Genomic DNA, 24449 nt, shown 5'->3' with positions numbered 1-24449 from the left:
TTTTGAGTCCCTGATTGGCACATAATGTCATATATCGCACAAGCAATAATGGGTGTATTTATTGTCACCCAGCTTTTTCAGACCCTAATTAGCATGTTATAAGCCATAAAGCAATGTGAAATATATTCCATATGTAATAATGGGTATATTGGCTGTCACCCAGCTTTCCCAGACTCTGATTGGTACTATATAAAATATAAACCAATATGCGATATACCCCACGTGCAATGATGGGTCTTTTGGCTCTAATCCAGCTTTCTCAGACCCTGATTGGTACGTTATAAGCCATAAACCAATATGTGATATATCTCACATGTAATGATGGCTCTATTGAATGTCAACCAGCTTTCCCAGACCCTGATTTACACATTAAAAGCCATTAAGTAATATGCAACACATCCCACAAGTAACAGCTGTCATATTGGTGATAACCCAGCTGTCCCAGCAATAAATGAATATATGAAATTTTAAGGATTGTTGTAGGCGGACAGCGCACGGGCCACAAGGTGCAGCTCAGCTGTCATACTGGTGATAACCCAGCTTTCCCAGAAATAAATGAATATATGGAATTTTAAGGACTGTTGTAGGCGACAAGCGCATGGGCCACAAGGTGCAGCTTATAGTATTCTGTCTGCAAAGACCTGCAGCATCTGCTCTGATGGGGAGGACATCCTCAGCCAACCTCACCAGTCTGGGCTCCATGCCAGTGGCCTCCTACATCACACACAGGCTCCAGCTCTGACACCCAGAGACACATCCCAGCCCTCCCCTCTCACTGCCTCTTGTCTGCTCATTTGCAATGCAATGCTCACTTATCATCAGTGAGGCTGGGGATGTGTGTCTGTGGTGCAGATCCTGCTGCCTGCTGCAGGGAGGAGGCTGCATCTGATGCTGCCCTATGCCCCATCTCTTCCAGCTCAACACACTGAGGGTGGAACCCCTGATTCACTACCTGGATGGAGCCCCCAAAAGGGCCTGGTCCCTCAGGTGAGTGACCGACAAGGTGAGGGGTCCCAGGAGCCTACTTCTTGGATCAGAAGTGCATGATGTGAGATGATTGTGTCTTGGTGGGTCTGTAAAGTATAGGGTTGGGATGCTGTGACTTGCAGTGTGTGGACAGTACCGCATTGCACTGGCAATATTAATACACTGGGCATCCCATCATGGTCCGGTACAAACATATGCATTATATGGATGATAGCGGGTACATTATCCCAATCATTTGCAAAAATAATTGCACCCCATCCTTAGGTCAGTGTCAGATGATCCCCAATCTCAGGGGTTTTATATGTAGCAAGAAGAGTTCTCTATTGCAACAAAGTATCAAATGAAAAGCCCAGAAGTTACAATTAACATAATGTAGCAATGAATATGTCCAAAAAACAGAATTTAGGCTGCACCCCTATGGGTGAAAGGGGTCAAAAAACAGGACCTGGGAATGCTGAGTATTTTCTTTGTAGTATCAGGAGGAGGACAGCTGCAGACAAACTGTAATACAGTCCTGAAATGATGAGACAGTCACATACACAGGGGGGCGCAGCCAGACACCAATGTCCCCCCTTCCACTAACCAGGCGCTTAGTTTAAGTTTGCAAAGCTCTAAAGCCATAGCTGTAATCCCCAGAGAAGACATCAGTAGAGCATGGGGGAGGGGAAAGATGGGGTGCATAATCTAGGCTGATAATAAAAAAAATCCTCTCTTCTTTCATGGATCTAAATCTGAACTGCGGAGTCAGAGACAGATAGAAATGTAGGAAATGCCATAAAACATAAGCACGTTGCAAGCTGTCTCTGCATCGTGGTCATTTTATCATTCTAGGTTTAGTTATTTATTTTATATATTTGTGCATTTTTATTTTGTGTTGTGCATTTTTTTATTTATTTATTTACTTTAAAATAATTTCTGTATTTTGTATTTGTTTCATTACTCGGCTTATTTTGTGTTCTTATTTTTTTTTTCTTTTTGTTTGCTTGATGTTTTTTTTTTCTAATTAATTTATGTATTTTGCATTTGTTTTATTACCAAACCTTAAGTGCCCCTCCGTTTCCCAGCTTATTTTTTTATATATTTATTATATATTTTTTTATTTTTGCATTCTGCATTTGTTTTATCACCAAACCTTAAATGCCCTCAGTTTGCCATCTTATTTTTTGTTATATATATTTTTTTATTTATTTTTGTATTCTGCATTTGTTTTATTACCAAACCTTAAATTCCCCTTCATTACCTGGCTTATTTTTCATTTCTTTTTTTATGTTATTCATTTTTGTATTATTTTGCATTTGTTTTATTATCAGACCTTAAATTCCCCTGTTTCCTGGCTTATTTTGTGTTATTTTATTTATTTATCATTATTTTTATTTATTTATTTTTTCATTTTTATATTTTGCATTTGTTTTTATTACTGAACCCTTATGCCGCTTCGTTACCCGGCTTATTTTGTGTTATGTATTTTACATTTATTTTTGTATTTTGCATTTGTTTTATTACCGATACCGAACCGTAAATGCCCCTCCGTTACCTGGCTTATATTGTATTTATTTTTGTATTTTTCATTTGTTTTATCACCGATACTGAACCGTAAATGCCCCTCCGTTACCCGATAACTCTTGCCAGTCCCAATCACAATAGCACAGGAAGCCTCATTATAAAGAAGCTCTGTCTGCTGATGCCAATGGTAACACAGCAGCGTTTGTCTCTGGAGGGTGGCATGTTGAGAGTCACGTGGCATTTCGTCTAAGTGTCATCACCCTCTGGGGAAAGCATCACCGCATCTATAAATCTCAGTAACTACCTGTGCCAAGTGCAGCATCAGTGCAAGTCCCTGCAATAAGGATGGGCATCGATCATGGCAGCATTCGGTGTGGGCCGAGTAAGCGAGGTTTGCATGGTGCTGAATGCAAATGATAGCTACAGCCGGCACTTATAGGGTTACAGCCTGAAGTCTATAAGATGCCTTCTGTGCTGGATACATATATACTGACATACGCTTCCTCTCCCAGTGATGGAGAGCTACTATCCTGTTATTTCCTGCATTCTGGGACACTTTTAGCCCCCTCCGTATCCCTATATTTAGTACACGGCCCTTGTCCCTGGAGACTTTGTATTCTCAAAGTTATTTTTCCCCTATTAACTATTTATATTCCTATTATTTCCATAATTCGCATGATGATCTTACTTTTATTATTGACTGATCCATAATCCACAAATTTGGCATAAAATCCACATTTGCTGAAAACTTTACACCGGGTTGATCTTTAGCTGTGGAACTACAACTCCCAGTATGCAGGAAAGGGGTGGGTTGTCCACCATTGCTGAAGGCAATTTTATAAATAGTCTATAAATACAGCAATGTTTTAATGCCACCGTGCCCTTCGGTAAACACCAGACTTTTGGGGAGTCTGCAGAAGATGACTTTCAGGATGATAGTGGGGATATAAGTTAAGGCTTTGGGTAATACATATATATATATATATTTATATATACACAGGTCTGGGGGCTGTATACATTGCCATACTGCACTGTACTGTACAAAGGGCGGATTATGATAAATTCAAATTTTGGGGGTTTTCTACTCAATCTCAACTTCCTGCAAAATATGGTCCTTGGATGGGAATTGTGGGACTGGATATGACCACATTGGCCATCCATTAATGGGACAAGACACTACATGGATAAGCCATGTCAGAATATAACTGAGCACTTCATCATATATATTATTAACTGCAGCCATTCAGCTCACTGACATAAGCTACGGGAGCCATAGGCCTTGAAATTCCATATATATATATTTTTTTTAAAAGGGGTTGTCCACTACCTGACCTGTGATCCCATACTATTTAGCAGCCTGAGATGGGAATTGTCATAATTACTTTTAATTACTAAAAGATCCTCTGAGGGGCGCTAACTCTCCCTGTCATCTGATGCTGGGGCTGAGATTACTCTCACTTCTTGTGGTGTCACACCAGCTCCAGTCTTGACCTGGGGACTGGGGACTAGATTGATTGTACTGTGGAGGGGACAAAGGACGAAGGGGGGGGGGAGGTGAGAAACTAACATAGCCAAAAAAAAACAGCTCTGTAGACATTTCAGATACAGCAGAGCTGACAAGTTCAGCTCTTCTGCATTGACAAACACAGCTCTGCTCCATCAGACTACCTCAGCTCTGCTCCATCAGACAACCTCAGCTCTGCTCCATCAGACAACCTCAGCACTGCTCCATCAGACAACCTCAGCACTGCTCCATCAGACAACCTCAGCACTGCTCCATCAGACAACCTCAGCACTGCTCCATCAGACAACCTCAGCTCTGCTCCACCAGACAATCTCATCTCTGCTCCACCAGACAATCTCATCTCTGCTCCACCAGACAATCTCATCTCTGCTCCGCCAGACAGCCTCAGCTCTGCTCCACCAGACAACCTCAGCTCTGCTCCAGACAACCTCAGCTCTGCGCCATCAGACAACCTCAGCTCTGCTCCAGACAACCTCAGCTCTGCTCCATCAGACAACCTCAGCTCTGTTCCACCAGACAACCTCAGCTCTGCTCCACCAGACAACCTCATCTCTGCTCCACCAGACAACCTCATCTCTGCGCCATCAGACAACCTCATCTCTGCTCCACCAGACAACCTCATCTCTGCGCCATCAGACAACCTCAGCTCTGCTCCACCAGACAACCTCATCTCTGCGCCATCAGACAACCTCATCTCTGCTCCACCAGACAACCTCATCTCTGCTCCACCAGACAATCTCATCTCTGCTCCACCAGACAATCTCATCTCTGCTCCACCAGACAACCTCATCTCTGCTCCACCAGACAACCTCATCTCTGCGCCATCAGACAACCTCAGCTCTGCTCCATCAGACAACCTCATCTCTGCTCCACCAGACAACCTCATCTCTGCTCCACCAGACAATCTCATCTCTCCTCCACCAGACAACCTCATCTCTGCTCCACCAGACAACCTCATCTCTGCGCCATCAGACAACCTCAGCTCTGCTCCATCAGACAATCTCATCTCTGCTCCACCAGACAGCCTCAGCTCTGCGCCATCAGACAACCTCATCTCTGCTCCAGACAACCTCAGCTCTGCTCCTTTAGACCTCAGCCTGCTCCATCAGACAATCTCAGCTCTGCTCCATCAGACAACCTCAGCTCTGCTCCATCAGACAACCTCAGCTCTGCTCCATCAGACAATCTCATCTTTGCTCCACCAGACAATCTCATCTCTGCTCCACCAGACAGCCTCAGCTCTGCGCCATCAGACAACCTCATCTCTGCTCCAGACAACCTCAGCTCTGCTCCACCAGACACCAGACAACCTCAGCTCTGCTCCACCAGACAACCTCAGCTCTGCTCCTTTAGACCTTAGCCTGCTCCATCAGACAATCTCAGCTCTGCTCCGCAAGACAACCTCAGCTCTGCTCCTTCAGACAACCTCAGCTCTGCTCCTTCAGACAACCTCAGCTCTGCTCCACCAGACAACCTCAGCTCTGCTCCACCAGACAACCTCAGCTCTGCTCCACCAGACAATCTCATCTCTGCTCCACCAGACAGCCTCAGCTCTGCTCCACCAGACAACCTTAATTCTGCTCCACCGGACTACCTCATCTCTGCTCCACCAGACAGCCTCAGCTCTGCTCCACCAGACAACCTCAGCACTGCTCCACCAGACAACCTCATCTCTGTTCCACCAGACAACCTCAGCTAAGCTCCACCAGACAGCCTCAGCTCTGCTCCACCAGACAACCTCAGCTCTGCTCCACCAGACAACCTCAGCTCTGCTCCACCAGACAACCTCAGCACTGCTCCACCAGACAACCTCATCTCTGTTCCATCAGACAACCTCAGCACTGCTCCACCAGACAACCTCATCTCTGTTCCATCAGACAACCTCATCTCTGCTCCATCAGACAACCTTAGTTCTGCTCCACCGGACAACCTCATCTCTGCTCCACCAGACAACCTCAACTCTGCTCCACCAGACAACCTCAGCTCTGCTCCACCAGACAACCTCATCTCTGCTCCATCAGACAACCTTAATTCTGCTCCACCGGACTACCTCATCTCTGCTCCACCAGACAACCTCAGCTCTGCTCCACCAGACAACCTCAGCTCTGCTCCAGACAACCTCAGCTCTGCGCCATCAGACAACCTCAGCTCTGCTCCAGACAACCTCAGCTCTGCTCCATCAGACAACCTCAGCTCTGTTCCACCAGACAACCTCAGCTCTGCTCCACCAGACAACCTCATCTCTGCTCCACCAGACAACCTCATCTCTGCGCCATCAGACAACCTCATCTCTGCTCCACCAGACAACCTCATCTCTGCGCCATCAGACAACCTCAGCTCTGCTCCACCAGACAACCTCATCTCTGCGCCATCAGACAACCTCATCTCTGCTCCACCAGACAACCTCATCTCTGCTCCACCAGACAATCTCATCTCTGCTCCACCAGACAATCTCATCTCTGCTCCACCAGACAACCTCATCTCTGCTCCACCAGACAACCTCATCTCTGCGCCATCAGACAACCTCAGCTCTGCTCCATCAGACAACCTCATCTCTGCTCCACCAGACAACCTCATCTCTGCTCCACCAGACAATCTCATCTCTCCTCCACCAGACAACCTCATCTCTGCTCCACCAGACAACCTCATCTCTGCGCCATCAGACAACCTCAGCTCTGCTCCATCAGACAATCTCATCTCTGCTCCACCAGACAGCCTCAGCTCTGCGCCATCAGACAACCTCATCTCTGCTCCAGACAACCTCAGCTCTGCTCCTTTAGACCTCAGCCTGCTCCATCAGACAATCTCAGCTCTGCTCCATCAGACAACCTCAGCTCTGCTCCATCAGACAACCTCAGCTCTGCTCCATCAGACAATCTCATCTTTGCTCCACCAGACAATCTCATCTCTGCTCCACCAGACAGCCTCAGCTCTGCGCCATCAGACAACCTCATCTCTGCTCCAGACAACCTCAGCTCTGCTCCACCAGACACCAGACAACCTCAGCTCTGCTCCACCAGACAACCTCAGCTCTGCTCCTTTAGACCTTAGCCTGCTCCATCAGACAATCTCAGCTCTGCTCCGCAAGACAACCTCAGCTCTGCTCCTTCAGACAACCTCAGCTCTGCTCCTTCAGACAACCTCAGCTCTGCTCCACCAGACAACCTCAGCTCTGCTCCACCAGACAACCTCAGCTCTGCTCCACCAGACAATCTCATCTCTGCTCCACCAGACAGCCTCAGCTCTGCTCCACCAGACAACCTTAATTCTGCTCCACCGGACTACCTCATCTCTGCTCCACCAGACAGCCTCAGCTCTGCTCCACCAGACAACCTCAGCACTGCTCCACCAGACAACCTCATCTCTGTTCCACCAGACAACCTCAGCTAAGCTCCACCAGACAGCCTCAGCTCTGCTCCACCAGACAACCTCAGCTCTGCTCCACCAGACAACCTCAGCTCTGCTCCACCAGACAACCTCAGCACTGCTCCACCAGACAACCTCATCTCTGTTCCATCAGACAACCTCAGCACTGCTCCACCAGACAACCTCATCTCTGTTCCATCAGACAACCTCATCTCTGCTCCATCAGACAACCTTAGTTCTGCTCCACCGGACAACCTCATCTCTGCTCCACCAGACAACCTCAACTCTGCTCCACCAGACAACCTCAGCTCTGCTCCACCAGACAACCTCATCTCTGCTCCATCAGACAACCTTAATTCTGCTCCACCGGACTACCTCATCTCTGCTCCACCAGACAACCTCAGCTCTGCTCCACCAGACAACCTCAGCTCTGCTCCACCAGACAATCTCATCTCTGCTCCATCAGACAACCTCAGCTCTGCTCCACCAGATAATCTCATCTCTGCTCCACCAGACAACCTCATCTCTGTTTCATCAGACAACCTTAGTTCTGCTCCACTGGACAACCTCATCTCTGCTCCACCAGACAACCTCATCTCTGTTCCATCAAACAACCTCAGCTCTGCTCCACCAGACAACCTCAGCTCTGCTCCACCAGACAACCTCAGCTCTGCTCCACCAGACAACCTCAGCTCTGCTCCACCAGACAACCTCAGCTCTGCTCCACCAGACAACCTCATCTCTGCTCCACCAGACAACCTCATCTCTGTTCCATCAAACAACCTCAGCTCTGCTCCACCAGACAACCTCAGCTCTGCTCCATCAGACAATCTCATCTCTGCTCCATCAGACAACCTCAGCTCTGCTCCACCAGACAACCTCAGCTCTGCTCCACCAGACAATCTCATCTCTGCTCCATCAGACAACCTCAGCTCTGCTCCACCAGATAATCTCATCTCTGCTCCACCAGACAACCTCATCTCTGTTTCATCAGACAACCTTAGTTCTGCTCCACTGGACAACCTCATCTCTGCTCCACCAGACAACCTCATCTCTGCTCCACCAGACAACCTCATCTCTGTTCCATCAAACAACCTCAGCTCTGCTCCACCAGACAACCTCAGCTCTGCTCCACCAGACAACCTCAGCTCTGCTCCACCAGACAACCTCAGCTCTGCTCCACCAGACAACCTCAGCTCTGCTCCACCAGACAACCTCATCTCTGCTCCACCAGACAACCTCAGCTCTGCTCCACCAGACAACCTCATCTCTGCGCCATCAGACAACCTCAGCTCTGCTCCACCAGATAATCTCACCTCTGCTCCACCAGACAACCTCATCTCTGTTTCATCAGACAACCTTAGTTCTGCTCCACTGGACAACCTCATCTCTGCTCCACCAGACAACCTCATCTCTGTTCCATCAAACAACCTCAGCTCTGCTCCACCAGACAACCTCAGCTCTGCTCCACCAGACAATCTCAGCTCTGCTCCACCAGACAATCTCAGCTCTGCTCCATCAGACAACCTCAGCTCTGCTCCATCAGACAACCTCAGCTCTGCTCCACCAGACAACCTCATCTCTGCTGACCTGAAGAGCCCAGCTGTGTTACATATCGGCTTCTCTACATCTGAATATTTTCTGAGCTCATGGCCTTCACTCTTGCTACAGATCCATTAGCTACAAGTTAATTTTAGCTAGGTACTCAGAGAATAAGCCATAACATGGTAATTACAGTGACCGGCGTGTACCCAGCCTCAGGGCCTGTCGGCACAGTCGACTTAGGATGTGGAAAGTTCCATGAGAAACTCAAAGTTTCCAGTCTTGTGTTTGAGTTATGTTTTTACTATAAAGTTCACAGAGAAAGTTTATGCTGTAACTAAACTTTTGCACACAAGTGAATATACTGCATTAAAAAAGATTTAGGTTAATCTGTTGTGAGTCGAAACCAATGAGCAGAATACTAAAAAGGTGATCGTAACCACTGAGTCGGCTCTTCAAACTTTTCTTTTTTATAATTTCAGATTATTTATAGGTTAAGTAAGTATTCTCTTATATCCCATTTCAAAATACATTATAAATGAGAGCCTTCTGTGCCATAGTGATGATGTCTTTGATCATGTCCAGCATTACAAAATATGCCAGGAGTCATTTCCAGCCTGAGCTGGGCAGTGATACCCATGATTTGGCATTTTTTTTCTGTGTAGTGAGAATTAATTGGCATGAAAAATCAGAAAATATTATCCGTTGCCATGTAATATGGCCTTGATGATCCCCAGAAATGTCTACCATTATCTAGATCATTGGTCTCCTACCAGGTCCTAATATCGGAAATTAATAAATATGTCAATAATAGTATCCAGATTTAGATAAAATAAAATGCTCCATGATGATGATGACCTCCATGGGAGCAATAACGCCCACTAACATGGAATAGTGGCATTAGACCTTCAGGGTCAATATAGGTCTGGATTTTGTAAATGCCCATCTTCAGTGGTCCGTCATAATGGAGACCATTTATACATACCATGAAGGCGTCTCATGTAATTATTCTGGAGCAGGAAGATTCTTGTTGGGTTGACCCAACCATTCCTCAATAGATGTCGCCTATCCAAGGAGTCAATCTTAAAGCTTGGGAATGGCCATATCTACCAGTTGGGTGGTCCATGCAACGCAAAAGAGCCCTAATTTACTTGTGGGGTGATTTCTACTTTGCCTTTGATATGTTCTTGCCATATCGTGGTTAATATAGGGTCAAGGTATCTCTTGCTAATCTTATCAATCGCCAGGGTGGCACTTGATCATTAGGAGGCACCTTGAAGCCACGTGCCAAACATTACAACACAAAAGAAGATACCTTTGACCTGAAATTTTGAATTTACAGACAATATGATCTGCCCCTTGATATTCCTCTAGTAACACATGCTATTTTCCCTACGCAGAGCGGACCAGAGAAGCAAAGAGTGAGGTTGGCTCTCACCCTGGTGCCCCTACTGAGGTGACTGTAGAAGAACCTCAACAACCCCTTGTGGCTGAGGAGGAATTAGGAGTCCTGGCTCCTACGACGGGCCTCCTGCATGTCACAGAAAGAAGACGTGAGTATCTCCACCCTATTGGGTGAACCACATTGTCTTATCACTAGGACCACTCAATGTTACTGCACAACTCATTATTCCAACCAGAGATCATGGTCCTCAGATTTAGTCCCACGGTGCCCAATATTTCCAGCAACTTTTGAAGATTTCTTGTAAGATAGGTGGTCACATTGCAGATATTTCTCACCTGTATTGAAACTTCAACTCCTATCGTGGGTGTAGCAGTCATAGTTTTGCAGCAGTCAGAGATCCACAGGTTGAGGAACACTGCTTTAAAGCTATGGGTGATATCTTCTAGGTCAGGAATTTTTGCAATGGCAGCAACCAGAATGAATGCACTCCTTGAAATATAACCTCTGTGTATGCAAACCCCTATCTGTATGAAGTTTTTTTTTGTGAGTTCCTTACAAATCAGTTTTTATGAAGAGGTAAGCTATAGGCTGGACCACGGTGAGTCATTGGACGTGGTATATCTCGATTTTTCCAAAGCGTTTGATACCGTGCCGCACAAGAGGTTGGTACACAAAATGAGAATGCTTGGTCTGAGGGAAAATGTGTGTAAATGGGTTAGTAACTGGCTTAGTGATAGAAAGCAGAGGGTGGTTATAAATGGTATAGCCTCTAACTGGGTGGCTGTGACCAGTGGGGTACCGCAGGGGTCAGTATTGGGACCTGTTCTCTTCAACATATTCATGAATGATCTGGTAGAAGGTTTACATAGTAAAATATCGATATTTGCAGATGATACAAAACTATGTAAAGCAGTTAATACAAGAGAAGATAGTATTCTGCTACAGATGGATCTGGATAAGTTGGAAACTTGGGCTGAAAGGTGGCAGATGAGGTTTAACAATGATAAATGTAAGGTTATACACATGGGAAGAAGGAATCAATGTCACCATTACACACTGAATGGGAAACCACTGGGTAAATCTGACAGGGAGAAGGACTTGGGGATCCTAGTTAATGATAAACTTACCTGGAGCAGCCAGTGCCAGGCAGCAGCTGCCAAGGCAAACAGGATCATGGGGTGCATTAAAAGAGGTCTGGATACACATGATGAGAGCATTATACTGCCTCTGTACAAATCCCTAGTTAGACCGCACATGGAGTACTGTGTCCAGTTTTGGGCACCGGTGCTCAGGAAGGATATAATGGAACTAGAGAGAGTACAAAGGAGGGCAACAAAATTAATAAAGGGGATGGGAGAACTACAATACCCAGATAGATTAGCGAAATTAGGATTATTTAGTCTAGAAAAAAGACGACTGAGGGGCGATCTAATAACCATGTATAAGTATATAAGGGGACAATACAAATATCTCGCTGAGGATCTGTTTATACCAAGGAAGGTGACGGGCACAAGGGGGCATTCTTTGCGTCTGGAGGAGAGAAGGTTTTTCCACCAACATAGAAGAGGATTCTTTACTGTTAGGGCAGTGAGAATCTGGAATTGCTTGCCTGAGGAGGTGGTGATGGCGAACTCAGTCGAGGGGTTCAAGAGAGGCCTGGATGTCTTCCTGGAGCAGAACAATATTGTATCATACAATTATTAGGTTCTGTAGAAGGACGTAGATCTGGGGATTTATTATGATGGAATATAGGCTGAACTGGATGGACAAATGTCTTTTTTCGGCCTTACTAACTATGTTACTATGTTACAAATGGCACTTTTCCACAATTTCAACACAAAGTCCTTCTTTCTCTCTCCGTAGAACCGCTCAGCAGCGTCTCCTCTCTTGAAGTGCACTTTGATCTGCTGGACCTGACAGAGCTCACAGATATGTCTGACCAAGAACTGGCAGAAGTGTTTGCTGACTCAGATGATGAAAATCTGCACAATGAGCCCCCTCCAGGTATGTGATGAGGAGTTCTGCGGTAAAAATCACATTTTATGGATGGAACTTGGTAGGGTCTTCCGTTAAATAATTCACGATCCGGTACTAAGGTCTGGTGGCCATCAACCTCTCTGAGATAACTGGTTCCAAAGGGCTGATGGCACATATGGACCACCCTTAGAGTAGACTATCATAAAGGCAGCTCAGACAGCAGATTTGGGGTCCCTTAAAATAGCGGTGCCAGCCCAGGGTGATCCCCACGCTACAATATTATTGTAGGGAATTAAGCCAAGGATCTTCGATGGTAGATGGGGGAAATAATACACAGTCCTTCTGGCTTGGTTAGTTGGGTTGTCGTACCCAAGAAGATGCCCCAAACTTGATGTTCTGGTTGAATTGTGCATGTCAGAAGTGTCAGTAAAGCCGGTTTCACGCGTCCAATATTGACTGGACCATGATGTCCGGGCCAGTTGAGGATCCTCCATCTTGAACTCAAGATCCTCGTAGACATATATTAGGGTATGGCGTTTGGGTCAAAACTTCACAGTCTGTATTTGGACCAAGAATGTTGGATGTGTGAAACCAGGGTACTGTAAGAATCAGCATTTTTGCCATTTACTGCTTATTATTGTGATCGGATGCAGGAAATAGGCCGGGGCACATTGAGCCAACAGTTGCACCCCTTTAAATTCAGCAACAGGAATGGTAAAAGAATAGTAAGCTGGGAAATTGAACAGATTAAGATTAATGACCACTATTCCAGACACGCCGGCTCTATTCCAGGGCTAATCAGCCTTTCATTAAACCATTCCAGTTGGAGTGTGAGCGTGTCCTGAATGTATATGGTGTTCCACTCTCATTACCTTGTTCAGGGATCCGGGACATTGCTCGCGTTTCATATAAAGGGGGATTCCTTCTTTTCTGACACCACCTTCTCACATGCAGGTCTGCAATTACCTCCACTTCCCAGAGCCGGGTATCTGCGTTCTCCTTCTTGGACTCGCTCAAGAGCTGAAAGGGAGAAGAAACATCTCAGCGACTCAGAGCTGCAAGGAGGACTGCTGGACACGTTCCTCGCGGCAGAGAGATCCAAAGAGAACTAACAATAGGAAAGCCTTTACCCCATTCCCTACCCACCTAAGATGGTCCCTACTGCCCACCGAATCATCCATATCAGGGACTGGACCATAGAAAGTGCCAAGACCATAGCTCACAAAACTGCATTAACCAACTCAATAGGGACCATCTCAGTACTGCTACTACCCTCTGGGGTGATAGATGGGGCCTGCTCAGCACATGCAACTTAGTAGAGTCTTAGGTTGGGACTTGGTAGAAACCTATCAGTCATGGAGCTTGGATGGACATCATCTACTGATAAGACTGAAGAAGTGGAGACTTGGTAGAAGCGCAGTGCCGGGGAATGTAGGACGCCATAACACTACCAGCTGTAGAATGAATATATTGGACAGCCCCAGTATAGTAGCGGTGACAGAATGCCATTCAATTCAGGTAGAGGTCCTACCTGGTGCTCGGAGATGCTTAGGATGCTACCTTGGGCAGTACCAGCACTTGTTAATGGGTTACCAGCTGCTTCATGAATGTAGAATGAATGAGGAAGAGAGGACATTTTCGGGGCATACTCCAATTAACATAACGTCTTTCATAAGCACAGAATGCCCCTCCCTTTCGCCGCCTTAAAATCCACCTCCATCCACATCACCCTTGGGGGTCACCAAACCCTTTACTGTGGATCACTTTTATGGGGAGTTGCAGTGCACAAGCTCTTCATTTATCATGTAGTTGTTCCATCGTCTCGCAGAAGCAGCGTTACAATGTGTGCGTTTTCCAGTGACCACTTTTGTTTTGTTACTTTTGGTGACACTTTTGCACTTTATGATGATGTGGCTGCATCCCACAGCATTGGGAGTTTAGCCCCTGCGAGGGCTTTTCTGGCACTTAAGGGTTGTCATGATAGTTACAAATTGGTTCTGTTGCTCGCGACATGATGCATTAAAATCTTCCTGAACCACATGATCATGAATGATGAGTGACTAAGTCTCCTAATTACCCACGACAAAGTACACTAGTGGTGCATGTGGCTTTAGGCTACTCACATGCTTGCCTAATTTATTTAACATTTGCATAGACACACCCATATTTTGTCAGGCCACTCCCTCTCTACAAGCATTCCCGCCAGGGCTAAGTCATAAGAGCATTGCCTTGTGGGAGGTTTCTGTAGTTCCAGCTCTTCTGAGAAGTTCGAATAGCTCTCCTTATTCCCTGGAGACTTGTCACCATTTTAGAAAGTTCAGGAGATCTCTCCTTTTCTTCCTGGGGATTTCCCACATGTTTAGTGAGATCAGAAGATCTCTCTTTTTTTTCGTGGAGATTTGAAACCTTTTCAGAGAGGCCACGTGATCTCGTTTTTTTTCCTGCAGACTTGTCACCTTTTCAGAGAGGTAGGAAGATCTCTCTTTTTTTCCGGGGAGATTTGCCACCTTTTCAGAGAGGTCGGGAGATCTCTCCCTTTTTCCTGTGGATTTCCATCCTTTTTAGAGAGGTCTGGAGATCGATCCTTTTTTACTGAAGATTTGCCACCTTTTCAGAGAGGTCTGGAGATCGATCCTTTTTTCCTGGAGATTTTCCACCTTTTCAGAGAGGTCGGGAGATCTCTCCCTTTTTCCTGTGGATTTCCCACCTTTTTCAAAGAGGTCGGGAGATCGATCCTTTTTCCTGGAGATTTGCGACCTTTTTCAGAGAGGTTGGGAGATCGATCTTTTTTTCCTGAAGATTTGCCACCATTTCAGAGAGGTCTGGAGATCGATCCTTTTTTCCTGAAGATTTGCCACCTTTTTAGAGAGGTCTGGAGATCTCTTCTTTTTTTCCCGGAGATTTACCACCTTTTTAAAGAGGTTAGGAGATCTATCCTTTTTTCCCTGAATTTGTCACCTTTTCAGAAAGGTTGGGAGATGACTAATTTTTTTCCGGGAGACTTGGTAAGTATATATACAGTACAGACCAAAAGTTTGGACACACCTTCTCATTTAAAGATTTTTCTGTGTTTTGAGGACTATGAAAATTGTACATTCACACTGAAGGCATCAAAACTATGAAATAACACATGTGGAATTATATACTTAACAAAAAAGTGTGAAACAACTGAAAATATGTCTTATATTCTAGGTTCTTCAAAGTAGCCACCTTTTGCTTTGATGACTGCTTTGCACACCCATGGCATTCTCTTGATGAGCTTCAAGATGTAGTCACTGGGAATGGTTTTCACTTCACAGGTGTGCCCTGTCAGGTTTAATAAGTGGGATTTCTTGCCTTATAAATGGGGTTGGGACCATCAATTGGGTTGTGCAGAAGTCTGGTGGATACACAGCTGATAGTCCTACTGAATAGACTGTTAGAATTTGTTTTATGGCAAGAAAAAAGCAGCTAAGTAAAAAAAAACGAGTGGCCATCATTACTTTAAGAAATGAAGGTCAGTCAGTCTGAAAAATTGGGCAAACTTTGAAAGTGTCCCCCAAGTGCAGTTGCAAAAACCATCAAGGGCTACAAAGAAACTGGCTCACATGAGGACCGCCCCAGGAAAGGAAGACCAAGAGTCACCTCTGCTTCTGAGGATAAGTTTATCTGAGTCACGAGCCTGAGTCACCAACTGTTAAGAAGAGACTTTGTGCAGCAGGCCTTCATGGTAAAATAGCTGCTAGGAAACCACTTCTTAGGACAGGCAACAAGCAGAAGAGACTTGTTTGGGCTAAAGAAAACAAGGAATGGACATTAGACCAGTGGAAATCTGTGCTTTGGTCTGATGAGTCCAAATTTGAGATCTTTGGTTCCAACCACCGTGTCTTTGTGCGACGCAGAAAAGGTGAACGGATGGACTCTACATGCCTGGTTCCCACTGTGAAGCATGGAGGAGGAGGTGTGATGGTGTGAGGGTGCTTTGCTGGTGACACTGTTGGGGATTTATTCAAAATTGAAGGCATACTGAACCAGCATGGCTACCACAGCATCTTGCAGCGGCATGCTATTCCATCCAGTTTGCGTTTAGTTGGACCATCATTTATTTTTCAACAGGACAATGACCCCAAACACACCTCCAGGCTGTGTAAGGGCTATTTGACCAAGGAGAGTGATGGGGTGCTACGCCAGATGACCTGGCCTCCAGTCACCAGTCCTGAACCCAATCGAGATGGTTTGGGGTGAGCTGGACTGCAGAGTGAAGGCAAAAGGGCCAACAAGTGCTAAGCATCTCTGGGAACTCCTTCAAGATTGTTGGAAGACCATTCCCGGTGACTACCTCTTGAAGCTCATCAAGAGAATGCCAAGTGTGTGCAAAGCAGTCATCAAAGCAAAAGGTGGCTACTTTGAAGAACCTAGAATATAGTCAAAAAATAGAGACCATGCATTAGAGCAGGGGTCCCCAACCTGTAGCTCGGGAGCCACATGTGGCTCGCGGTACCATGAATTGTGGCTCTCGGCTGTCTGCCAGCTTGGTGCATTAGCTGCAGTTATAGCAAACCGGTATGAAGAGAAAATCTAAAAATGATTAATTTTATGTGTAGCCCTGAACAGAAGAGCTGATGTGATGCACATATACTGGTTATAGGGGTTTTAGAGATAATTTAAGTATGGGACGCTGGAGACAGGATGATAGCACCCGTCGGAGAAGGTGCCTGAAGCTAAATGTGACAGTATGTTGAGAGTGCTGGATGGGAGAATACTGAATGGGGGTATTGTGGGGACCGCTGGATCTTGTTATACTGCTTCGGGGTGGTATCTGTGGAAAAGCTTTGGTTATCATTATACCCATAATGGGGGCTCTGGTTGCCACTACTGTGAGGGTGAGGGAGCTAAATGTGGCTCGTGACGCCCTCTCAGAGCGGAATGTGGCTCTCTAGGTAAGAAAGGTTGGGGACCACTGCATTAGAGAGTTGGAGTTGTAGACCATTTGGCTGTCCTCCATAACAATTATCACCTCCTGAATTAGTAGGTCCCTGACCATTGGGGCAGTATTCCTTAAGGAGAGATACAATGCAAGGGAATACAGCTGTAGAATCAGACTACACAATGCTTTACACTGCAGATCTTGCAGAATCCAACACAAAAATCAGCAGGCGATTACATGATTTTCATTGGAGCCACAACTAAATGATTTTGAACTATTCCCACCATATTTGCGCACACTGCCCGCCATCTTGGACATCATATTGATTTGAACCATGCGGATAATTAGGTCCACTAGTTCTGTTATCTAATTATTAGTGATGGTTTCCGCATTGTCTCTTTAAAAGCAGAATGCATTTTTTATAAACCTCGTTACGTGGAGACACTAATACAGTTTATAGTTACGCCGTGTACACAGAACATCCCGTTTCTCCGGCCATGCAATAAAACTTTAATGTGCTCATCAACTTTCCTGTTCTCTTATTCATCATGACGTTTCACTTGTTACAGAAGTTTGTGCTTCGGAGCTGCTCTTCCTGCTGTAACTGATGGAAGCAAGTTGCAGCCATAGTCATTCTGTCACCTGGTCACTCACCTTTTCATGGTAGTCTTGTCATCCATCCATCAATAGCATCCTCTTATCCAGTAATATACATTAGGGAGTCTGTATAAAACTTTTTTCTATGTGACTTTCTCAAGTATTCATACCTCAGCCATTTAAAGGTGCGTTTGTTTAAAAAGACCCCTTTCTGGTAGAGGGGTCCTACAATAACGACCTGATCACAGGTTCTCTCCCAGATCGAACCCCACCCAGCGATCAGTAGTAATAAGAGAAACCTTAGCAAGTGCTCAATTTCTCTGTAGCACCTCCGCTGGAGAAATTAAGTATTACATGGTTATCATATAAATTATAATGTAATGGGCAAGTTGGGACCTCCAGACTGAGACGCTTATTTGTAGCCACTCTGGATAATAGCGGTGTCCCAGTCCATTAATATTCCCTAACAGGACATAGGGTTGTCTAAAACGGAGAAGCCCTTTATCCCCTTCACAACCTGTAACGTACATATATGTCATACGTCACGTACGGGTATATGGAGCGGGCAGTATATAGAATAAATTAACAACCAATCACAGGTTCATGTTCCCCAGGAAAAGTTAAAAAAATAAAAATAAAAAACACCCTAAAAAAAAACGTATTTAGGATTGCCGCATTTATAGAAGTCCGATCTGTAAAAATATAAAATTAACCTGTACAGTAAGGTGAAAATTAAAAAAATAGAAACACAAATTGTCATTTTTCGCTCACTGCACCTTGCCAAAAAAAAATTCAGTAAAAAGTGATCAAAAAGCTGTGCAAAAAATTAAAAATATTAGGAATGTCAGAAAATGGCAACTAAGCCAAAAAATTCTTTATTGATTTTTTTTAACCACTAAAATGCAAAAAAAAAAAAAAAAACTTATACAAGTTTTGTATCCAAGAAATTGTACCGACTTGCAGAATCATGTTTCCGGCTCATTTTTTACAGCACATGGAGCTCCATAAAAGCCCCCCAAAACATGGAAGAATTGCGTTTTTGTTTTTTTTTCTTACCATTTTACCCCACTTTAATTTTTATTTCAGATTTTTTAGTACATTGTTATGGTAAAATTAATGGTGTAATTCAAAACTACAATTCTTTCTGCACAAAATGCAAGCCACTGTTCGACTATATGGATGGAAAAAATAAAAGAATGATGGCTCTTGGAAGAAAAGAAGGAAAAAATGAAAATGCAAAAATAAAAAATTGCCTAGTTCGTAAGGGGTTAATACTTAACAGGACAAATTAAGACAGAGAGCCCCTTTAGGCTATGTGCACACGTTGCGGATTAGCCTTAGGAATTTCTGGTGCGGATTCTGCCTCTCCTGGCAGAAAACGCATCTGCGAATTTGTCGCGTTTTTTGTGCAGATCCGCAGCGTTTTTTGTGTGTTTTTGCTGCGTTTTTTTTTGCGGATTTGCTGCGTTTTTTACCCCTGTGGATTTCTATAATGGAATGGGTACAAAAACGCTGCAGATTCTCAAAAAAAAAAGTGACATGCTACTTCTTTTAAACCACAGCGGATTTTCCGCAACGTGTGCACAGTTTTTTTTTTTCTTATTGATTTACATTGCGTTTCTGCACCGCAAAAAACGCTGTGGATACGCAGAAAATCCGTAACATGTGCACATAGCCTTAAGGAAGGCACATGTCCTGCCAATTTCTGCTGTTGTATTCCCCACGATCGGAGGTAATAATAATCCGTCTCTCCGCAGAAGACGCCATCTTTCCTCATCGGCAGCTTCTTCTTCACGCTGCAGTTTCTTAAGCAGATTGCACCTTCTGATCCAAGTTTAGCTTCCTTCTGCTTTCTTAGATTAAAATATCCAGGTCACTTCTGTTCTTGGGGAACTAACTGAGAAACTTCAAGTCTTACAGATCTTGGAGAATTATGTCGGCAGCGATGAAGTCTGAATTCCCTCAAGATGCGATATCACAAAATGCAAGATTGGGGTCTGGGTAGTTAGTACTACAGGAGCAATCAGGATTTATATCGTATAGGCGGGACCGAATATAATAACCAGTAATGGCAGCCATTATACCGCACATAGGGTTGTCACCCAGTGTTCATTGTTGTCAGCAGCACGACGCTCCAAATAAAGAGACGTGCTGCTGACAACATGCAAACTGTATGTCTGTGGATAGTTGTATAAACGATCGCTCGGTCCTATATAGTGCAGATGGGGTAAAAGGAACTTATAAGCATCAAACTCCCAGCCGCAGTGCCCTGTCACATTACAGCTGCAGTGCTCCATCCCATTACAGCCGTAGCACCCCATCCCATTACAGCCGCAGTGCCCCGAACACATTACAGCCGCAGCGCTCCATCCCATTACAGCCGCAGTGCCCTGTCACATTACAGCCGCAGCACCCCATCCCATTACAGCCGCAGTGCCCTGTCACATTACAGCCGCAGCGCTCCATCCCATTACAGCCGCAGTGCCCTGTCACATTACAGCTGCAGTGCTCCATCCCATTACAGCCGTAGCACCCCATCCCATTACAGCCGCAGTGCCCCGAACACATTACAGCCGCAGCGCTCCATCCCATTACAGCCGTAGCACCCCATCCCATTACAGCCGCAGTGCCCCGAACACATTACAGCCGCAGCGCTCCATCCCATTACAGCCGCAGCACCCCATCCCATTACAGCCGCAGTGCCCTGTCACATTACAGCCGCAGCGCTCCATCCCATTACAGCCGCAGCACCCCATCCCATTACAGCCGCAGTGCCCCGAACACATTACAGCCGCAGCGATCCATCCCATTACAGCCGTAGCACCCCATCCCATTACAGCCGCAGTGCCCCGAACACATTACAGCCGCAGCGCTCCATCCCATTACAGCCGTAGCACCCCATCCCATTACAGCCGCAGTGCCCTGTCACATTACAGCCGCAGCGCTCCATCCCATTACAGCCGCAGCACCCCATCCCATTACAGCCGCAGTGCCCCGAACACATTACAGCCGCAGCGTCCCGGCACATTACAGCCACGGGACCCCGTCCCATTACAGCCGCAGCGTCCCATCGCATTACAGCCGCAGCGCCCCATCCCATTACAGCCGCAGCGCCCCATAGCATTAAAGCCGTAGCGCCCCATCACATTACAGCCGCAGCGCCCCATCCCATTACAGCCGCAGCGCACCATCGTATTACAGCTGCAGCGCCCCCTCCCATTACAGCTGCAGCGCAGCGCCCCATCCTATTACAGCCGCAGCGCCCCATCCCATTACAGCTGCAGTGTCCCATCCCATTACAGCTGCAGTGTCCCATCCCATTACAGCTGCAGTGTCCCATCCCATTACAGCCGCAGCGCCCCATCCCATTACAGCTGCAGTGTCCCATCGCATTGCAGCCGCAGCGCCCCATCCCATTACAGCTGCAGTGTCCCATCGCATTACAGCCGCAGCGCCCCATCCCATTACAGCTGCAGTGCCCCATCCCATTACAGCTGCAGTGTCCCATCCCATTACAGCCGCAGCGCCCCATCCCAACACAGCTGCAGTGCCCCATCCCATTACAGCTGCAGTGTCCCATCGCATTGCAGCCGCAGCGCCTTATCGCATTACAGCCACAGCGTCCCATCCCATTACGGTCGCAGCGCCCCATCACATTACAGCCACGGCGCCCCATCGCATTACAGCCGTGGCGCCCCATCGCATTACAGCTGTGGCGCCCCACCGCAGTACAGCCGCGGCGCCCCATAGCATTACAGCCGTAGCACCCCATCACATTACAGCCATGGCGCCCCATCATATTACAACTTCAGCGCCCCATCCCATTATAGCGGCAGCGCCTCATCACATTACAGCCGCACTGACACATACTATGGCTTTTCTCAAGAACAATCTATTCTTATAGATGTACAGTGGGATTATGTCCAGTTGTGAGATGTGTTCTGGGTGTTGGATAACAACCGCAGTATCACTTCCCAGTTATTATCACGGCTTCTTCCACTTCTCGTTCTTGTTCCCTCCTCCCAGTCTGAATTCTGACTTCACCTCCATGACTGAGAATAGGAGCTTAGAGTTTGGGTTCCTGGGACATGACTGATCTAGACCAAATATTCTGTAGGGAAGAAATGTCCTAAATTCTAGGCATCAGAAAAGCAGATTGTCAGGGAGGAGAGGGTCCATTCTGGAGTGGTAGATTATAATGTGTCACTGAAGCCTTATATTATCGGCCGGACATGGCGGATCTTCAGCCTGAATGATGGACAGGGGACTAGTCAGGAATATGGAGAATTATCGTCTATATTCATCCTGCTAACTGTGTGATATAAAGAGAAGAATGACACTGGAACCGGTTCTTGTCAAAAATGATTTATTAGCAATAGGCAGTGACGCCATTAATAATAATACAATACTGTATCACAACCAAAAATGGTTGCCCGGGATCAGAAAAACATGGCTGCTTTCTTCCAAAAACAGCACCTCCTCAATCTACAGGCTTAGTGTGGTATTGCAGACTCAAGCTGTGAACAAAGCTGTTTTTGGAAGAAGGCAGCCATGGGGCAGACCCATCAAGCACTTTTTTGCCAGGAAACTGGAGAAAAAAAAAAAAAATCACCATTTTTTTTGCAAAATGTGTAGTTGCGCAAAAACGTTGCAATTCCTTTGCGTTTTTAAGACAGTTCCTCTAGCTTTTTTAAAAAGCGGACGTCACTTATTACAGCCCACCAGATTCTTTATTATTTACTGCTCAAAAGTGGCATAAAATATAGCCGAGATGGTGACCGGGGCGGCTGAAAGACGCGCTAAGGTTCCTGCAGCCGCAGGGACCCGAGCATATTTTTCGAGCACACTCGGATACACTTTATCCCAGCACCTTTGCTCATCTCTATTCTCCTTGTTCTGCACATTTCCAGCGCTCCCTACGCAGTATGTCACTAATTTGCTATAATTTTTCATTTTTTCCAATGCAAACCTTATTGGCACCAATGCACCTTCATCCTCCTGCAGTGCCCACCCTAACTTCGCCACGTGTCCTTCTCCTCTAAGGGGTCATTTTTACTTCCGTTCCATAAATTGGGACTTGTAATATCTTTTTTTTGTCCCTATTCAGACATTTTCTAATCACCTAGTAATCCATAATAAACCATCTGTAGGGGGTGGAGTTGCCCTTTAAGCCCCAGCAGAGGTTAATAACTTACATAACGCTGCAGCCACGTCCAATCTGCAGCCGGAAAAGCGAATGTCAGGATGAATAATGACCTAGCAGGATGATAGGAGTAATAGTCCATCATATATGGCACAGGTGTGACTCCATTACTCCTGGTAGTGACGCATTTCACCTCTGCAGGGATTATGGATTTGCGTCAATCTGACCTTATATTTTCCTGCAGCTCAAATTATGTTGGATTAAAAATCCACGGGGCGCACGGCAAACCCATACAGTGACCGACGTCTATAAATTTAACCCACAAGATCGTGCATTTCTCATACGTTCACATTTGAGATTCGGCGCCGGCTCGACCTGCTGCTCACGTGTAGCGCCAACCTATTCTGTAGTGCCACCTATTAAAAAAAAATGTCTTGATGTGTATATAGAATATAGATCTGACTTTGGCAGCAGTTGTTTCAAGGGAGCGGCGCTGCAGGAAATAGAACGCAATACGCCGGGCGCCAGATGGCATCGCAGCGATATAGAGCGCGGCTCAATAGCAATTAGTAATTAGATAGGTGCCATCATTCGGATCCCAGTGCAAAATCTGTGCCATGGTCTGTACCCACGGCCAGCACTGGTGCCTTTTTATGAAGGGACCTCCATCATTTCAGAGCACAGCATTTCTATAGCGAGAACCATTTTTGCAAAGCCCCTCTGCACATCTACAGGATATGGACACTTTCGGAGATGGTTTTCTTACTTAAAAGAGTGTATTTTGGGCTAATAAACAGTTTTGCAATTAGGTTTTATTAAAATTTTGCATCCCTTGGCTCATACATTGACAGCTGCAGAATGAGTTAACTGAGAATTTGACAGTAAGCTCGTGAATGTTTTTCAGAGCTCCTCAGAGCGGATTTATGATCACTAAGATCAGCTAAAAAAAATAAATAATCAGCTAGCGAAGCTCAGAAGCAGACAGATTAAAAAAAGTTTCAAACATGTCAAAGCAAGCTCACTGACAGATTCTCAGTCAACTCATTCATAAGCCACAAATGTGCAGCGACACTAGTGCCCTATAAATATCAACTAAGAGTATATGTGTGTGTGTGTATGTATATATATATATATATATATATATATATACACATACACACATATACATACACACACACTGCTAAAAAAATAAAGGGAACACAAATAGCAAATCCTAGATCTGGATGAATGAAATAATCTCATTGAATACTTTGTTCTATACAAAGTTGAATGCGCTGACAAAATCTCAAAAATTATCAATGGAAATCAAATTTATTAACCAATGGAGGTCTGGATTTGGAATGATACTCAAAATCAAAGTGGAAAAATCAAACTACAGGCTGGTCCAACTTCAGTGGAAATGCCTCAAAACAAGGAAAAGATGCTCAGTAGTGTGTGTGGCCTCTACGTGCCTGTATGACCTCCCTACAATGCCTGGGCATGCTCCTGATGAGGTGGC

At 45.7% G+C, this 24449-nt stretch overlaps 1 protein-coding gene across 2 annotated transcripts; it reads left to right on the top strand.

Annotated features, from left to right (window-relative positions):
• Positions 1 to 702: 702 nt before the first annotated feature.
• On the top strand, positions 703 to 14355 carry DBNDD1 (dysbindin domain containing 1). Of its 2 annotated transcripts, none has more exons than XM_069739031.1 (4): positions 703 to 987; positions 10324 to 10476; positions 12192 to 12332; positions 13260 to 14355. In XM_069739031.1, exons 1-4 carry the CDS (start codon positions 957 to 959, stop codon positions 13415 to 13417), a joined length of 483 nt encoding a protein of 160 aa, XP_069595132.1. In that variant the 5' UTR covers positions 703 to 956; the 3' UTR covers positions 13418 to 14355. The 2 variants fall into 2 exon arrangements, with proteins under 2 accessions (XP_069595132.1, XP_069595131.1); XM_069739030.1 differs by having other exon boundaries at positions 794 to 1003.
• Positions 14356 to 24449: the final 10094 nt, after the last annotated feature.

Source organism: Ranitomeya imitator, chromosome 9, assembly GCF_032444005.1.
Source record: "Ranitomeya imitator isolate aRanImi1 chromosome 9, aRanImi1.pri, whole genome shotgun sequence".
Lineage (NCBI taxonomy): Eukaryota > Metazoa > Chordata > Amphibia > Anura > Dendrobatidae > Ranitomeya > Ranitomeya imitator.
Note: the sequence above shows the minus strand (reverse complement) of the source record. Positions and strands in the feature narration are given on the sequence as shown.

Coding starts and splice junctions, on each gene's coding strand:
- DBNDD1 (XM_069739030.1), top strand. CDS start 889: ATGCTGCCCTATGCCCCATCTCTTCCAGCTCAACACACTGAGGGTGGA. Junction 10,477..12,191: donor GCATGTCACAGAAAGAAGAC/GTGAGTATCTCC, acceptor CTCTCTCCGTAG/AACCGCTCAGCAGCGTCTCC. Junction 12,333..13,259: donor GCACAATGAGCCCCCTCCAG/GTATGTGATGAG, acceptor TCTCACATGCAG/GTCTGCAATTACCTCCACTT.